General features: G+C 43.7%; 1 protein-coding gene across 7 annotated transcripts in view; it reads left to right on the forward strand.

Annotated features, from left to right (window-relative positions):
* Positions 1 to 4,816: 4,816 nt before the first annotated feature.
* FYCO1 (FYVE and coiled-coil domain autophagy adaptor 1) overlaps positions 4,817 to 18,160 on the forward strand; it is a 51,991-nt gene continuing 38,647 nt past the window's right edge. Inside the window, exons 1-4 of one of the 7 annotated variants that reach the window (XM_066991995.1) lie at positions 4,817 to 5,536; positions 14,677 to 14,861; positions 16,405 to 16,511; positions 17,633 to 17,758. In XM_066991995.1, coding sequence (XP_066848096.1) covers positions 14,807 to 14,861; positions 16,405 to 16,511; positions 17,633 to 17,758 — 288 coding nt within the window. In that variant the 5' untranslated portion in view covers positions 4,817 to 5,536; positions 14,677 to 14,806. Of the gene's footprint in view, positions 5,537 to 5,712; positions 6,189 to 10,829; positions 11,019 to 14,420; positions 14,578 to 14,676; positions 14,862 to 16,404; positions 16,512 to 17,632; positions 17,759 to 18,160 lie in introns of those variants that run through there. The other 6 variants (XM_048053013.2, XM_048053016.2, XM_048053015.2 and 3 more) reach the window with 6 other exon arrangements.

Below are 18,160 nucleotides of genomic sequence, written 5' to 3' on the forward strand. Positions count from 1 at the left end.
ATCTGCCAGCAGGGGAAAATCCTCACTGGTAAGGGGTAAGGCAGGTATCCAAATTAATCCTTTCCATATCTAAAGTATATTCTTAAATTAAATAAGAAAACTTAAAATCTACACATTTAAAAAAGCATCCCACTCCCACTAAAATCAATGATAATTTTACCTCTGATCATAGTCAGAGTGAGAGTCAGACACTAGGCTCATAAAGGGGTGCAATGTGTTGGACAAAGCCTGGCATGCACTGCTTATTGCCGGGAGTATTTTGACCAGGAACAAAGATGCCTCCTTCTATAACTCGGTATTTTGAAAGCACCAACAGTGCTATTAAAATCATCAATAAAATTCTATTTTGTCTTCTCATAGTTACAAAGCAGTTTGAAACGCTCTTGCTCATCAAGTGTTGAAACGGGAAGGCCCTGTGTTAAATGGAGAGAAGTTTGACTGATACTTTCTATACCAATCAGATGCCTATGTGTTCTTCAGGAAGCAAAACTAAAGTACATACAAAAATTAGAAAGGGAATTAGTGTAAGTTTGCTGTCAGTCAAAATGAGAACAGACCATAAGAAGTACCTGTAAAGATGACCTATGAAGACTAGTTATGCATCACCATAAAAGAGGAACGTAACCACCAGTACTTTACGTACCAGCACTGAGCCATTCTTGAGATGAACTCACCCACTCCTAAGCAGACCAAATTTTAGTGAGCCACAGGCCCATGTATTCACATAAAGAAACCTTAAACACGTTAAGAATACGATGAACACTGAAGTCATCTCACAGCAATTGTGCACAGGAAGGGACTGCCACTAGCACTCTTTCTCTGCATTTCACCTTCCTCACGTAGGATTGTTAGTGGTGAAAGACTATAGAACCTGGTAAAGCTAGCCACACAGAAAACACTTTGAGTTTTGCAAACAAGATGATTATTCATTTCTTACTTAATCTGAAAAGGCTTGCCTCTGGGGTAGAACACCACCACAGGTTAGGCAGGCAGTTGCCTGGAGTCATTTTTCTGCAGAAAAGGATCTGGGGGTCTTTGAACATAAGCTAGCAAGCATGCTTGCAGCGAAGAAGGCCAGCCACATCCTGGGCTGTATTAGCAAGAGCATAGCCATTAGAACCAGCAGAGTGATCCTTCCCCTCTCTTTGGCACTTTGTAAGGATGCATCTGGAGAAGGAGCCCAGTACGTGGAGGTCATAGACATACTGGAGGCAGTCTGGTGGAGGCCACCAAGCCACTTGGGGGTTGCAGCATGTGATGGACAGGGAGAGGCTGAGGGAGCTGAGTTCATCTGGCCTTAGGAAGAGAAGGCTCAGGGAACAGCACACGGTGTCTGCAGCTTCCTGACGGGAGGATACAGAGAAGATGGAGCCAGATTCTTCTTGGAGATAACAATGGGATTGCTTCATAACAATGCTTCATAACAATGGGATTGAAAAGCAACAGATTTAAACTGGTACCTGGCATATTCCAGTTAGTTATAAGCATTTTTTTTGCTCTACAAGAGTAGTCAAACACTGTAACAGAGACTCAGAAAGGTGGTGGGATTGCTGTCCTTGGAGGTGTTCAAGAGTTGACTGGATACAGCCTTGAGCACCATCATTTCATTACATCTGCTTTGAGCAAGAAGATGGACTAGAGACCTCAAGAGGTTCCTTCAAACCTAAACTACTCTATGATTTTATAAGTTGTTGCTGGAGAAATGTTAAACCAAGCAAAAGTTGCTGAAAATTTGTTTTAGAGTAGGATTCAGCCTGAACAACAGCATTTTCTAAGGAACTGAACACAAAACTGAAAAGTTAGGTTTTGTTGTCCAAAGTCTTCACTGACCTGTGCAATGAATGTCATGGAAGTGACTGATTTCCTAGCTGAGACTATGCCTGTTTGTTTTTTTTTGTTGTTTTTTTTTTTTTAAAGTGCTACTTAAAGGTCTTATTTTGCTTTTGTATGTAGGTAAGGAAATGGCTGGAAAGATTTATTCATGGGCATGTAAACAAGAAATCCCTGCTGCACACAGGACCATTATGCTTTACTGCAAAGGTTCAGTAGGTACTGTATGAAAGGGAGAGGTCTGAAAGGAAGCCAGCCCCTTCTGACAGATCACGGGCATTTTTATATAGGAGCTTTAGGCTCTGTAAATGTCCAAAGAAGATATGTATCTTTGGTTTGAAATCAGACGAGCAGTTTAAGTCTGGAGACCCTTCTGGAATGAAGCAAAGAACTAAAAATGACAGAGAAAAGTTCTGGGAGTGGAATACTCACTCCATGTTGAGGAACTTTTGACATACCAAGTCCAAAATACTTTTGTTTTTGTCCTCCAAATAATGCTGTTTTCTGAGATTAAGTTCTGCTTCTTGGTGGCTGCCTCCTTCCAGACATCTTAACCAGCCCTTAATCTCCAAAGCCTTAGTATGCTCTTTATCCATGTGCCACACATCTAAATGTGTGCAGAAGACTCTAGTACATTTAAAGTGCACAGTCCAAAGTCTGTGTCCTGGCTCTTCTGTACCATTGCTGATTCAGCTGAGCCAGTGCTAAATCAATTCAAAATCTTGCTACCTCACTTTACACAGGGGTGAAGTGCAGCCAGTTCTGAGCAGCAATAGCTCCTAATTCCATTGTGCCAGCTGGCAGTCTCAGGAGCTCAACTGATATAAGCAGAGTATCCTTCCAAGTCCCTCAGCCACCTTGTCCAAAATACCGAATTTGCTTCTAGAGGTTTTCCAGAGCTCTGCTGTCTTTCTTTTGCCTGCTACTACCTTTATACCTACTGACAATCATTTTCTCTTTATCCACCTATTCAAAACAGAATGCAAAGCAAAATGCAAACAAATGCAAAAAAGTGCTTCCAAAGCTTTCTCCCTGCAGTCACAGAAAGTCTCTGATGATGAACAGCAGCGTGTTGTTCAGTCTAGCTACAATGGTATGTTAATCCGCTGAGGGTGACCAGGGAAGCTGGGAACTTGTTACCCTCATAAAATACCTCAAGTGCCTAGTAGAAGCAAAACCCTCCCCATTTATTACATATCAATTAATGCTTTAAAAATAATACGAACATGTAGTACATACAACAATAATCTCAGACAGCTGGACAGAATGCATTCTGCAGACATGTACTCAGAGACCACTATGAAATATTTGCAGAATATAACAGCCACATGAAACATTTTTTCTGGTTGTCTGATGGAGCCCAGTTAGTTAACAGGGTTTAATAAAGATCTCCTCTAGTCAATGAGGCACCAAACTGCTGTCAGCATGACATGATTGATGACAGTGTGTAATTTTACTTAATGATGAGCTAGACAGTGTGAATTGGCTTGCCTCAATAGAGGAAACTCTCCCCACATAAAAAGAGCACCTTTATGCAAACTTATGCACCATTAAAAATAAAGGCATCTACATTTATTTGCAAATCTTGTACAGAAATGGCTTCTAGTACCACCAAAAAAAATAAAAAATCATGCTCAAATTGTGTTTGCAGAATCACTCTGTGTAAAAGAACTGCAGCTAGCATTAGATCTAAGCTCCACATTCAATGTTAGCAGTTGATTTTAGCCTTTATATAGTTATCGTGGCCTACATTTCAGCCATATGGAACAGAACCTAAAGGATACAGCATGATTGTTTCATGATCCTTAATTATTGAGTTATGTACCTTTATATTTACAATTACTTCCATAACATTCCAACAACTAGTCAAAAGATATTTCCCAACAAAGGTTTTCCATTTGCTGCTGTGACTGACATGACCTTTCCTGGGATAGTAAAATTGACAAAAATTCCCATCCAGCTCATCATAGTTTATGAATAAGTTAATCTACGGATTTTCTCAAAATAAAAATAAACTGCATAAATGGAGCAGAAAATGCGTTTATTTTTCTGGGGAGTCTTCCAAAAAGCAAAAACCTTGAAACTCCTTTGTTGCTAAGAAATTAGAATATGCAGAAAATTCTAAGGAAGTGTTGGTCAGCTATGAACTTTGTTGGAAACAGGGTGCTCTTCTCTGTAGACACTGATGTCTGTATAAACAGATCATAATTCAGTAAGTAATGTTAATAATTAAATACTTCTCAAAGTAGCTTGCCACTACATAATTAAAAAGCAGGAGCGATCCATTCTACTTCTTTATATGTGAGAAATTAAACCACACAGATTTTTTGAAAATATGTAAAACCTCCACTGCACTGAAATTATCTGGGATCTGATTAATCGTTATTTGCAACATATGACCCTAACATTAATTTTGGAAGACCCAGTTGCCTGCTGATCAATGGAAAACAAACATTTGTTTTCAGCAGATGCTCCTGGTTGTGTACTGCATGACGTGGCAAAGCATGCTGAGAAGTCAGCCTGAATGTTGCTTCAGAGCAATGTAAGACATCCCACTGCATTTCATGAGTCATGTGCCCAAAACATGCTTAGCTCCCATAACCTGCACATCTGAGGACATTAAAATGTTTTCAGGCTTTTTAAAATCATACATTAGGTGAAGGCTATTCACCAAAACTTCAAGGTCACTTAGTCATCCTTAGGTTGAGGATGAAAAAAATGAGAATGATGGAGGCATGTCAGTGACTACATATACCATGTATTTCCTTATAGTCTTGAAAATAGGATGCTTTGATCTTACGTCTGCCAAAGCTAAAGTTTATGACATTAATAGAAGCGTTGTGGCAAGAATTGATGACAAACTGATCACAAGTTTTATTTAAAATCGTTTATTTATCAAGTTAATGATAATAAAAAAAAAAAAAAGAAAAAAAAAGGAAAAGAACTTATTTTCCAGTACCTTTCAAATACAAAAACACTGTAGCCAACTTCAGACACTGTGAAAGAAACTTCTTTTCAGAGGATCATGGGTTAGTGAAGGGTGCAAGTTTGGAAAAAAAAAAAAAAGAGTAGAAATAAACTGTTTGTGGAAGGAGAAGCTTATGCTGGGAGACAAGGTGTGGAAGCACCACATTAGGAAGTGATACTACGTTCCAGTTTCACACCCGTGTTCTCCCAGTTTCTTACGTTATGTGGCCTCCTACACTTTAGCGCTGTAGGAAGAGTGTTTTCCTGTCCCCAGCAGGAACAGAAAGGGGAAATCTGCTACTTACTGGCTTTATCGAGCACGACTTTCAGATTCACTTCAGTTGTCCGTGCAAAGTCCATGATGAACTGGTACGTACACAAACAAACCGCATACACAAACAAACAAAAATACTGAGCTGCAGTAAAAGTGACAGTGAGTACTATGTAAAAATTATACTTCTTGACAGGCGACCTTGCTTGACAGTACCAGAAACCACCCCCAGCCTGCAGCCGTTGGGGATAGCGGCGATAACCCCCCCGAACACATTCTAAACCCCTTTATTTTCACGCTGTTGGCCTCTCCCGAGCCTCCTCCTCCTCCTCCTCCTCCTCTCCGGCCAGGCCCCGTCCCGGTGCCGCCGCCAACTCCCCGGGGCCTCACGGGACTTGTAGTCGGCGGCGAGCGGGGCCGGAGCCTGTCCCCGGGCGGCCTGGCCGCGACATGGCGGCCGCCGCGCAGGTACCGGCGGAGGGGAAGAGGCGGCGGCGGCCGCCGGGACGGGGAAGGGAACTCCGGCGGCGCCCACTTGTTGCCGCCGGAGGCCCGGCGCCGAGGGGAGGAGCCGCGATGCGGCCCCTTCGGTGGCTGCCAGGGCTGGGGGCGGCGGGGTGAGCTCGGGGGGCGGCGGGGGGGCGGCAGTCCCCGCACACGGGCACGGCGGGGCTGGGCGGTGGGGCAGAGGCAGCGCCGGGCAGCGTGCAGGCACGGGTGCTGGGGGTGTCCTCACTGCCCCACTTGGAGCTGTGGTGGTTTTGTGCCACCGTAAACACGGCGCTTTTCCCCCCACACCGAACAAACCCACCCGGTTCCCCTGGCCCCTCATCGCTGCTCCCCGAGGGCCAAACGCCCGCTGCGCTGCTGTGTGCCCTCACCGGCTGCGAAGCGCTGACAGAGACAAATATTTCCCCCGGCCCTAATCCCGCTTGTCCTTGTGTCGGCAGATCTCTGGCGGATGACAGGGAGGGTTTTGCTGGCACTGGCCCCTGTCTCCAGAGCAGATGCCGGCACCCCTCCGGCACACATCGCTCCCCGCGACACACAGCGAGCGGTGGGCTTTGGAGGAGGCTTGCGTGAAATGGTGGGCAGCCTTCGCGCTTGGGTTTCTCCTCAGGTAGACGTCCTGCGGTGCTCGGTCGCTCTGCGGAGGGTCTGTGCCCCAGCCTGCAGGCTGGCAGACCCCTTGCTGCTTCAGCTGCTTGTAGAGGAATTTGGGGCCCCGGCTGTTTGTCCCATGGGTTGTCGTCGTCGTGCCGAGCTGCCTGCTGATTTTTGCCAGCGCAAAGGCTTGTTTGGCGTGCGGAGTGGGTCGGCTGCAGCTGTCATGATCCGGGTTCGGCCTCTGCCTTTGCACTGAGCTGCTTCTCGAGAGTAAACAGAGGAGGAGGAATCCCAGGCCTTTTATCTTTTTACTTCTGAAGAGTGAAAGCGGGTGTTTACTGTGATTAAACTCGCAGGGCACAGCGTGGACTTGTCAGCAACATGGCGGCGTGCTTTCTGTTGGTGTTTTTGTTTTCAGTTCTGGTGTTAGGCGGCAGGTTGTGCAGCAGAGGAGACAAACTGTCCTGCAGTAGTGTATTTTTTATTTTCCACATATTGTGTACAAGGCAATTTCTTAAGGTCCTCCGGGGATCCTCCTGGGAGTGCTTAAATGTAGATGTTCCAGATGTTCCTAGCAATGTTTCCAAACATTTGTGTGTAGAAGACTGCACTGCTGTTAAAAAGTTGTATCGAAGCCACCTATGGTGAAAAACAAGCGCAAGCTGGTTTTGCTTTTCTTCTTGCTGTAGTGTATATATATTTGCCAGCGTTTTGTGTGAACGTGGGTGGTTTTGGTACTTCTGAAGAGCCAGTTAATTAGTTATGGAGCCTATTTTCTTGTATACAGGAGCCTCTTTTGTGCACCAGCTGACAATAGTGAAAGGGTGTATTATATCTGCAGTTCCTCTCTCCACTGCTGGACGATTACATAAAAGGAAGAGGAATTTGTCCTAATGTCTGAAGGCCTGGTCTGCTAAGACTTGGTCAGTGGGGAAGAACACTATTAGAATATATTTTTAAAAGTGTTTGCCTGCAAAATTGCAGAAATTATCAGATTGGACTTAAGGAAAAGCAGTGCTGAAAATTGTTTTTAGCTTGGGTTGTTTGTTTTTCTTAGTAGATTACCTTTAAAAATTACAGTTGCCCCTTTGTGAAACAAACCCTGAACCCTTCTGGTATTCTTTAGGTCCTGTTTAGATGATTGAAGTAGAGGGAATTGTAAGAGCCCTGAGTGGTTTTATTATTACACATTATTATTTTTATTTATTTACACACCATGTTTATATTTGGTTTGCCAGTACAAAGATATTTTTTTTCAGTGTGAATCTAGTCTGTATCCTTTTCATATTTGCCTGCAGTAATTCCGGTTTGTTCAGGGAGTGGTGGTTGGTTGTGTCCAAAAATGCCATATTAGTAGTAATTTGAAGTATGCTATCCGAATGTGTTCAGAAGAAGGCATCACATTTTGTAACAATGGTGGAAGGAGCAGAAGAACCCTTTATATACACTGTCTCAGTATCATAGGTGCAGGGAAACCCCGTGAAACCTGCACGTGGCCTTAACTCTTACACCCTTCCCTCTGGTTTAATATTTTTGTCCATCACAGTGTTCTGTGGTTGCTGATGATATTGTGGTCTAAGCAGGATATTTGTAAACAGTTAATCCGCAAGTGTGTCTACCATGACGTTTAATTTACTGCTGGGAAGGAGGATGGTCTTGCTACTGCTGCAAGCCAGCTTAGGTTTTGAAAGTGAGCGGGTTGGATCAGGCGATCCCCGAATTACTGGGCTCGAGCCCAGCCTGCGTCATCTGTGAGCCTGTCTGTCCCCAGCAGGCTGAGAGGCAGCAGTGGTGTTCGGGCTCCGCTTCCAAAGGCTTCCTAAATCTTTGGGGTTTGTAACTCTGAAATTCTCCCTTCTCCCCAGATGGTCACCATTACAGGGAAACTCGGAGGCAACAGGGCGAAGAGGAAATACTTCCTGCTGCAGAGGGAAGAAAACAGGAATTTTTGCTATGGGCCCAAGGGGTGGCATGATTCACTCAGTCAGCCTGGGTTGTCTCAGCTTGGTTTGCTTAATGGGCTTGCCTCCTGTTTGATCTGCAATTGTGCAGCCAGAACCTGTAATTTTCAGTGTTGCTTGTTGCTTGTTCACACTGGGAACTACAAATAGGTCAGGAGTTGCCCTGGGGAGCTCCCGCTGCTGTTGGCTGGATGAAGGGCAGATGGAGCGCTACACACGGGCAATTCTCAACACCCACCTGCCGCGCTTCCCAAAACGATTAGTTGGAGGCAGCCTTTTCAAGCGCTTCTGAAATCTCTGCTTGGAGGGACAGTGTGGACCGGTAGACACAGAGGTAAAAAATCCTGCTGAGAGGAAAGCCCCCGTTCGAGTGGAGGCAGCTCAGAGTTATGGTGTAATGGTTGTTGCTTTTAACTATCCCCAAGCCTGAGAGGTGCCTGAGATGATGCGTTAGTCAGGCCAAGCTTGCTGTGGAAGTTAACGCGGCACCCATTTCTCAGAGGCCAGCTTGGGAGACCTGAAAAACAAGAGACTTTTGGAAGATCCTAAGCTCCTACAGCAAGCAAGTTGAGCATCGTAAATCATTAGCACTACTTTGCAGTTGGAAGTCCTCTACTCTTTCTATTTGTACAGGTATCTTTATGATGCTCCACAGAGTAGCATCCAAGCATATGGTCTCTGGTTTGAAGAATACGTAAGAGAGATGCAAATAGTTGGGTGTGTTACTGGGAGGAAGGGCAGGTTCTGTAGCAGGGAGGATACATGGGCTCATGGGGAAAGTGGCTTGGAAGAATGAGGGTGCAAAGTGGGAAAAATCTTCTCATTTTTGAATGGCACCTGTCTTTTTGACTCTCCACTTACGGTGGGAAGGGTGTGCTTCCCCATGGGGAGTGAAACTGGGTTGGAGCAGCTGAGGAGAAGCAAGTCTCTGGGAGGTTAATCTGGTATTATTCTCAAAATTATGGTTTGATATTTGGTATTTATTATTGAAATAGGTTAACTCGTAGATTCCAGTAAGCACTGCGTAGCTTTCCTGACATGGGTTGAGGTGTGGCATGCCCTAGGCAATAAGGGCAGAGGAGTTAAGAGCGATACTGGTGCAATTCCTGTTATCAGAGGAGCACTCTTCTCTTTGTGAACTGACTGCTTCCTCAAACGGGCAGCTTCTGTGTCAGGGGATGGGGCTGAGACAGGCTTGTCTCTGTGGGATAAATACAAGCTCATCCTTGTTTTCTGGCTGCCGAAAAGTGGTGATTTGTGTTCACCTTGCTGCTTATCAACGTGAAGAATATCAGAGACAGTGCACTGTATTCTCCAAACTAAGAAACACGCGGTCTAACGTGTCTGTCCTGTTTGGCAAATGCTGGATGTGATACTTTAACCAGGTATAAGTGAGGCCTTGAAGTGGAGGCCTGGTTCAGTAGGTGCAGCATTAAAAAAGGTTGTTAGGGTTGCTAGCTTTCCCCACAGAGGGTTAAAATTAGCTCTAGCTGATGGAGTTCTTATCAGGCCACTTGTATACCCTTATCTGTTGCTTGGTTTTGGCCTTTTTCTAAGAACAGTTGTCAAATACAAGGAATAAAGTAGGGCGAGAACGCAAGCCAGCTGTCCATAGCACAGTGAAGTTTGCACAGAGACTGCAAAACTTTACCAACTCATTTGTGACAGTCAGGTTAGGGTTGCAAGCGGTATTTTAGGAATGTCATTAGTTTGTATTCTTGGGCTGAAAAACATTGTAAAAATATCTGTAGAGCTCAAGGACCGACCCACAAAAAGGGCTTTACCGTAAGGAACCCCTATCTGTAAACATGCTGCTTTTCTCAAAGACGTGAGTGTTTTTGTGCACTTCACCTCGTTAACTGTGTTCCCCAGTGCTATGACACTCTTTGATTTTTATTTTTTTTCTGGACATGTATTTTTTGCAATATGCATTTTACTACTAAATGTTTATACGCCCAAACACTTCAAAGCAAGGTTTTTGTGTGTGGTGGTGTCAGGGGGTTGGAATGCCATGTATGTTTGCAGTGTATTCTCCTGCCACCTGTTTGAAGTATTAAAAGAAGTTTAAAAAAAAAAACTCCTCAAAATGTGTTTTTGTAAATGAAATGCGAAGGTTTGTTGGTGTAGAAAGCGAAGGGGGAAGATTCATTTAGCAAGAAAATTTCACTTCTCAGAGGGGAACTGAGCTTCAAAACTCAGAATGGAAACCTTAGCTGACCTTCGCGCTTTGCCTGTCTTTTGTTTTCAATTGCCTGATCCAGTGCGGCCCAGTGTGCCTTTCATCGGTCACTCACACACCTTTATGTGCAGCGTGGAAGCACGAAGGGTTGAGCTGCCCAGCAGAGCTGCATTTATGCATGCTCAAATTTGCCGCTCACCTCAGACCCTTCTTTGCAGCAAACAGTTCTTCAGCTTAATATAATGGAGGTGCAGGTGCCTGAATGGTACCAGATGAGAAAAAGCTAGCAGCACAGCTATAGTAAAATCCACTGGGACTCTGTTTCTTGCAATATCTAAGTACAAAGTGCTTTTTCCAGACAACTATTGGAATTAAATTTTTTAACGAAATCAGTGGTATTGCGGTCCCGGGAGGCGGACTTTCTTTTCCCAGTTCTTCTTTCATCTTTGCTGTGAGATTTGCCTTGTGTTCCTCTCTCTGTGTGTCTTGTAGCCACTGTGTGCCCAGGTGGGTTGGTCTTCTATGTCATATTCTAGAACTGTCCCTCACAATCATCGGTCAGCATCCGCGTTTATGGGACAAATCACCTTCACACTACACAAGGGAATAGTAGAGGTAAAATTAATGTGACTCATGGACATACGATTTGGCTCGGTATCCTCGATGCCTGTTTTGTGTCATACAGAGTGTTAATGCACAACAGGTATAGAATTGCAGATGACTAAAGGTCTTGTGATCGCTGTACGGGAGATCTCTCTCTGTAAGGGAAACGTGGCAAAGTGCCCGTGTTTGGGGTGGCTAGACCAGAAAAGTTGTGTTAAGATAAAACATTTCTGTAAGCAGTTTAGGGACTTGGCTTCCAATGAATTTGTCTTGCAGATCTGATGTGTTTTTCAGCAGGATGACCCCAGGTCTGCAGTGTGAGCTCTGCTCTTGGTGTGCACTGAAAAGGCCCTTGGCTGAGGGGTGCATTTTCTGCTGTCAGGCTGCAGCCAAGGTCTCTCTGCAGCCTTTTGGTCAGGGAAGAGAAACTGCTCGTGGAGTTCTTCCCAGCTTCCCGTTTTGATTGCACGTGGAGGAGCATAATATTTTGAAGGCTTCTGCATTCTGCCAAGGTTGGCTGAAATCAACCAGTCGATTCAAAAAATTGTAGCTGCTGGAGATGCGGACATGCCCACAGTAACACAGAGAGAGATTTTATGAAATCAGAGTGAAAGTAGGTCACTGTAGCCACCCCACTACGCAATGTAATTACAGTCATTAAGTTTTGTTTGCTGTTTCTTCTTTGTCCCACTCACTGTCAACTAAGTCTTTTCCTGTGAGTGGGCTGTTCCCTTTCTGCTTCCTTCGTTAATCTCCAGGATAGCCTCCTCTGCAAAGAAGATTCTCGCCCACAGGTGGGTACTTAAACCAGCAGGAGAGGGAACAGCTATCTTCAGCCATCAGCAGGCACAGCCCAGGAGACTGGTGACATACGACGTCTTGCTTTCGCTGCCGTACTCGGTGCCAGGTCCTTGATGCAACTCCACTGAGTCCTTTACAGCACTGCAGTGTTTTACAAGTTAATGCCCATGGCTGTAGTCAAATGCTATTACATAAGAGGTTGTGATGCATCACCTAAAAAGCTTTTGACCCAAAGCAGGTCACTTGTGCCTCACACATGTGTCATGCTGCTCAGACAAGGCAGATAATTGCAGACACACATAATAGGAGAGGAAATGCTTGGAGGAGCAGGGTCGTGCCCTAAACAATCCTGAGCAAAATGTCTGTGGTCAGGAAGGACTAGATCGGGTGTTTGCAGAAGCTCTTCCTACTCTGAAAGCTCAGGAAACCAGTTCAGGTGCGTTGTCAGCTTTCTTTGCCAGTGGGAGGTGAGAGCTCTGCACCCTTCTGTGGTGTGGGATGTGTTGCGTTTTCTAGGCACATCCCTGGAAGGACCACGGACAGGAGACATACCTTTCTCCCCGATGAGCAGTGAAGAAGGCAGGTAGAAAAGTGCTATAACCAGGCTGAAAGATCCCCTTCACCTCTGAGAAGAGAAGGGAGTAAATGGGCAGGAGCTCACGGGCAGGAGCTGATGCAGGAAGGGGGAAACGGTGAGACCTGTACCGAGGAAAGGGGGATTGGTGAGCAGACAGGAGCGGGCTGTGCAGCCACGCACCTCCAGCTGAGCTGTGGTCTCTGTTCAGGGCTCACATATTCTGCTGAGGAGATCCTAGCAGGAATAAAGATGTGTGTTCTTCGTTTGCAAGGTCCCGAGCTGCTCCCGTCAGCCCCAGGGTGCCCCACGTCCCGCTCCCCGCTGGCTGTTGCAAAAGACGGGCCCAACATCAGCGTCCCACCTCTGCCACCTGCAGCTCTCCTGCCACACCTTGTGCCTCAGGAGCCTTGCACCAGGGCTCGTTCTGGCCTTCAGGAGGGACGAGCAGGACCCCTTGCCCATTTCTCCTGTCGTGCGAGGGGGGGCGTTTGGGTTGGCCGTGTGTTGTGGCTTGCCACGGTCTGCTCGTGGTAGCTTCGGGTAGTGGTTGCCGGGCTGAACAGATAGGGCTGATATTACTGTGTGTTCTTAGAAGAGGAAACATTGACTCACTGCTTTGTTATTAGTTTTTCTCATCGGTATCCAAACTCAAGTTACCAGGAAATGGGGTCTATGCAGTCACCGAGTAGAGTCAAGATAGGAATATTGTGTACGTGATGTTCTTGATTTACAGTGAAAAAAAATGTGTTTGGCAACCCCTTTTGATTGCACATGGAAGAGCACAGTATTTTGAAGACTTCTACCTTTTGCCAAGGTTGGCCAGAAGCGTCTGGTGCATTGAAAAGAGGTCAGCGGGACCACCCTGTGCTGGCCTTCTCTCCCTAAACCAGCGCGGTTGTGGGGATGTGGCAGGCCGAGGCCCTTCCCAGGCGGCACATCATCCCCACAACGGTGTGTCCTAACATAACGGCTGCCATCGAAATATGGCAATGAAACCAGCAGGTGGCAAAACGCAGGTATTGAGAGAAACACGCTAGTAAGCATAGGGTGTTGGTTTTTTTTAATATTTACCATGTTTCTGTCTTGCTTTAAGGTTTGCTTTGAACCACCTCTACCTTGTATTGAAAAGAAAAAAAAAACAGGTTTGCATCAGGGCAGTTTCCAAATGATACCTCGATACATGGAGTAGAAGGATGATTTTTTGGATCCGTCCAGACACCTACTTGAGCAATGCCATTTTAATTAATTTGGAGGTGTAAGAAAGAGAAGGGAGAGGAAATACGATCATTTGATATAATGCCATTTGCATTTCAAAAGCTTGTCATATTTTAATTTAATTTTAATTTATTTTGTAATTGCAATTTCATTGTAGTTCAGTTTGAATGATAACAAGCACAGAAAGGTAGCAGCAAATTTTCTATAGGTTCAGTACTTCAGGTGTTAGGCTTGCTTGAAAATTTGGGTGTGCCATTGCAGGCAGAATTGGGTACAACCTTTGAGGACAAGACACTTGATAAGTTTCCTGTGTAGTTCAGTTTCCATGTGGCTTTTTTGAGTTATTGTTCCCATGAGTGTTTGGAAGTTTGGATCACCAAGCACGGTTGTGTTAATAAAGCGCTTGAGGCTTTTAGTTGATCTTTAATTCATTTATTTTCATTAATGAATAAGTAATTCTTCACAAGTGCTAGGTATAACTTACTCATCATTGTTCTGAGCAGGGGAGGTGGATGTTCTGATGTGCAAGGTATATTCACCCAGCCAGGAATGCTGTCACAGCTTAAAATAAAGCGGTATCCTCTTACATGCGTTGGGAACAGGGGGTTCTGAGGAGGGGTGAAAGGTGTTTCTCGTGCTAAAACCAATCTCAAGTGCTAAACCTTTTGCTAGCTCTTATGAGTAAAAAACATCCTCCAACGCCAGAGGATCAGGCACGTATCACTTTTGGACACCTCGACCTGTGGCTAGGCTGTGTCTTGAAAGTCTCCCTGAAATGGCGATGTTGTTGTATCTTTTTACTCTGCAGGCTGTAGGAAAGGTCGGGCAGAGGGTTTTCGTAGGGAAAGTCCCGTGTCATCAGAACCTCCGTCAGGGTCATGAGATGAGTTGTGTGAAATGCCAGCCTGAGCTGGACTGTAGACTAACTGTGTCGTAACTCCAGTGAGGGAAAACTGCTCTCTGGGGTTTGCTCAGTAGTTTTGAAAGGTGGAAACAGAAATAACTGAAAAGGAAAGTGAAATCTAGAAGGAAACGTAAAGGAGGTTTCTGGAAAAGAGTTGGCAATGTGAGAATTCATTACTAACCAGGATTTAAAATGCCAAAGCACCTCTGTTACGCTCATTTGAGATGATAAAGAGTTGCATTCTATTTTTGAATTTTACAGAGTTGCAAGTGTCACAGAGAAGAATAATCTCCATCAGCCCGGTGGTCATCGAGGATATGAACTCTGCTGTTGTTATCTAGATGGATGAAAAGGTTAACAGCCCAGAAGGGGAGCCTCTTTGGTTTTCAAGATGGCAGCAACTGGTGGTGAAAGCCAGCTGCAGCGGATTATCAGGGACTTGCAAGGTATCATGCTGACAGATTTGTTCTATATGCTGGATTGCATCCTTCTTGTTTTAGGTAACAGAGAGTAGGAACTGTACTTCAAGTTGTATAGCACTTCTGTGCAGCAATTCTAACAACATAGTTCCAGGTGTGCCGTGTGCTCAATACAGATGTGACTGTTTTTTTCTGAAAAAAAATATTCAGAATCCTAAATTCTTAAATCCTGCATATTTAAATGTGCACTATTACAAATAAGCCTTACAATTAAAAAAAAATGTCTGCAGAGTGAAATTAAAATTATTCTTTTGCATGGTTTGAGCTAGGGCTTTGTTTGCATGAGTAGAACTATGCAGTTATAAGACTTCTTGTGAGAAGGAGAAGGGCTGATATTTAGACCGTCACTTGATGAAAAGCTGGCATTGAGTTCTCCTAATATGGGAAGGGAAAAAAAAACAGGAAATCAACCCAAAATGGGAATGGAGACCCAGAGGGAGAGTGCTGGACAATTGGATCTGCTCTTCTTGCTGCAGTGGAACACGTTTTCTGTGCATCTGACTTGTCCTCCACTAGCAGTAGCCAGTCTCATTTTCCGCAGTTCTGCTGCAGGCAGAATTGGCAGCGGATCCATAACCATTTTTCTGCTCTTTTTCTGTCCTAATCAGCTGCCTGTACCAAGATCCAGATATTTTTCCTTTTCATATTTATTAAATGTAAGGTATAATATGCACCAAAGCTAGGAATCTAGGTCTTCCTGTAGGTAAGAAAATCTGTGTGCCTGCTAAAAGGAAGAGATATTAATTTGCAAAGGGGATTGAGTGTGACTGGGAGCTAAGGCTCACTCAGGCACCTGAAAGAAGTACAAAACCAAGTGGAAAGCACATTCAAAATCATTAACTTCTGATGCTGAGAAGTGCACGCTTTGGTGGCCAGAGCATCCAGGGAGACAGCAGAGTTTGCTTTGACTTGAGTTTTGCTCACCCCCTATGGGAGTAGGTTTTAGGTAAGAGGAGTTGTTGTGTTCTTATTTTCATGTACATTATTTTCCCATTTGTGTTTTGTAAGCAGCACAAGCTGAACCTTCCTGAATAAAGCGTGGAGAAGATAAATGTGCTGACTGAACAACTGTTGCCGTTTTACTGATCCCCTTTAGCAGATTACATGCTTTGTCCTTTCTAATCAGAATTCTGTTTGTCCTGTGGCAATAGGAAAACTTTAATGTGCATGAGACAGTCAAAAAAATATTTCTCTTTCCTCTGCCGAAGAACCAGCTAACAACTGTCACCACTTTTTTTATAGTGTCTGGAGGAGGTTCTCTTTTTAAGAAGAAGAAATAATAACTCAGTATGGCAGACTGATGTAACCTGAGCTCTGGTTTTTGTTATAGGTGGTATTAAATTGCAAGCATTTCAACAAGCTTTTTGCACTGTGTCTAACACATTTGATTGATGGAAACTAAATACACACGCATAATGTCCAAGCAGAAAATCTGTTTGCTGAGTTGCTTATGAATTCAGTCATATGTATCTCTAGCATTAGTTAATCATTTTTGTGTCTTGTTTTAAAGATGCTGTTACTGAATTAAGTAAAGAATTTAAAGAAGGAGGGGAGCCAATCACAGATGACAGTGTCAACTTGCAAAAATTCTCCTACAAGCTTGAGTATCTTCTACAGGTAAAAAGTGATGTGTGTAATTTGTAACCCACTGTCAAAGCTAGGCCTTGTTTTCTGTTATTGCCTCTTCAGTATGTGGGGTTTAACTCAAATAGTCGTAAGTATCCATTTGAGTCTTTTTTTTTCCAGTAAGTGGACTGAAATGTGTGCAGTTCATTGTACATATTTCAAGTGAAAGTAAATAATTGTAATCAAAAGGCAGTGCTGGCAGGTTGACTGAAGATTGTACAGCATTTCTCTATTGATCTGAAAGATTTAAGCTTGATTTTGAAGACGTACACTTCTAAATTATCCTGGAAAAGCTATGGTAATGAAATCTTTACATTTTAATGCAAAATAAATGCTAGTAAGCAGCTGATGGTGCAGATATAACAGTAAGAGTAATTTACAGAATTTTTAGCAATTTCGTTGTGGAAATTGATTTTTGTTGTATAGAAAGCTTAATGCAAAAGGCTGGTTTTTGAATCTGGAATGCTGCTTTTTGGCCATCCTTGAAAATTTAAGTGAAAGGGGACGATGCTGGGCAAACTGAAATTCGGTTCACGTTGTCTATGTCTACATATACTGTAATCATGCCACTGACAGCAACACAGACATGCTAAACTAGACTTAATCTAGTCAAGGTAGTTTTAATTGGGTTGCCGAGGATTCAGCAGAAGCTGAAGAAATCCTTTCAGATTTGATTGCTCCAAGCTGCAGTCAGCTGCCCTTACTGCATCACTGCTCCGAGTATGATTTTGCTAGAGCAGATTGTGCTGGTATGGGCATTTGTGTTACTGCCACACTTGATTGCAGCGGTCTCAGCAACTGACTGTCAGTTCCTTGCTCTTGAACAGCTGCTAAAACTGCTGTTAATCTTTATTTGAGCAGTGTTGAATGGATGTCTGTATTTTAGCTTAACCAACACATGATTGTCTGTTACTGTCTGTAAAGTATCTTTAGTAATTGCTGGATTGCATCAGTGCAGTACAATGTCTCTTTGCTTTGTGAATATGTTGGCTAATACGTATAAGGAGACAGGAAAGCAGATGTTGGTGGGAGAGGAACAATTCTACAGCAGATGTACATAACTATATTTCTATTTAAGTTTTGCTTACTGCTTTCTGTTTTCTTTGATTAAGTTTGACCAGAAAGAAAAAAGCACATTGCTGGGGAACAGAAAAGACTACTGGGATTATTTCTGTGACTGTCTGGCAAAAGTAAAAGGAGCTAATGATGGAATCCGCTTTGTCAAGTCTATTACAGAAGTAAGTAGATCAGTTAATCATCACAGTACATGCATTGTGTTTTGGTATGTATTTTCAGAAAGCAGAGAAACCAGAAAAATATATTACTTTTAACACAGGAAAAAAATATTGGAAATGTTTTTTTTAGTTCTCATGTAAAGTATAAAAATGCAAGGTTATACATCTTTTTGGTACGGTACCAAATTATATAGGATTGGATAGTCTGTTGCTTATTTTGAAGATCACTTACACAAATGAATGGTCCTATTTATCTCTGTTTGTGCCATACCTTTTCATTAAATAAGTTCCATTTTCTCAAAAAAGAAATGAAAAATTATATCAATGGTAGAGCCTGCATCTTAAGCACAGCTTAAGAGAGGACTTGCTCCAAGTGTAAAAGGAAAGAACCACAATGTTTGACCT

The sequence above is a fragment of the Anser cygnoides genome, chromosome 2, assembly GCF_040182565.1.
Source record: "Anser cygnoides isolate HZ-2024a breed goose chromosome 2, Taihu_goose_T2T_genome, whole genome shotgun sequence".
NCBI classification, from domain to species: domain Eukaryota; kingdom Metazoa; phylum Chordata; class Aves; order Anseriformes; family Anatidae; genus Anser; species Anser cygnoides.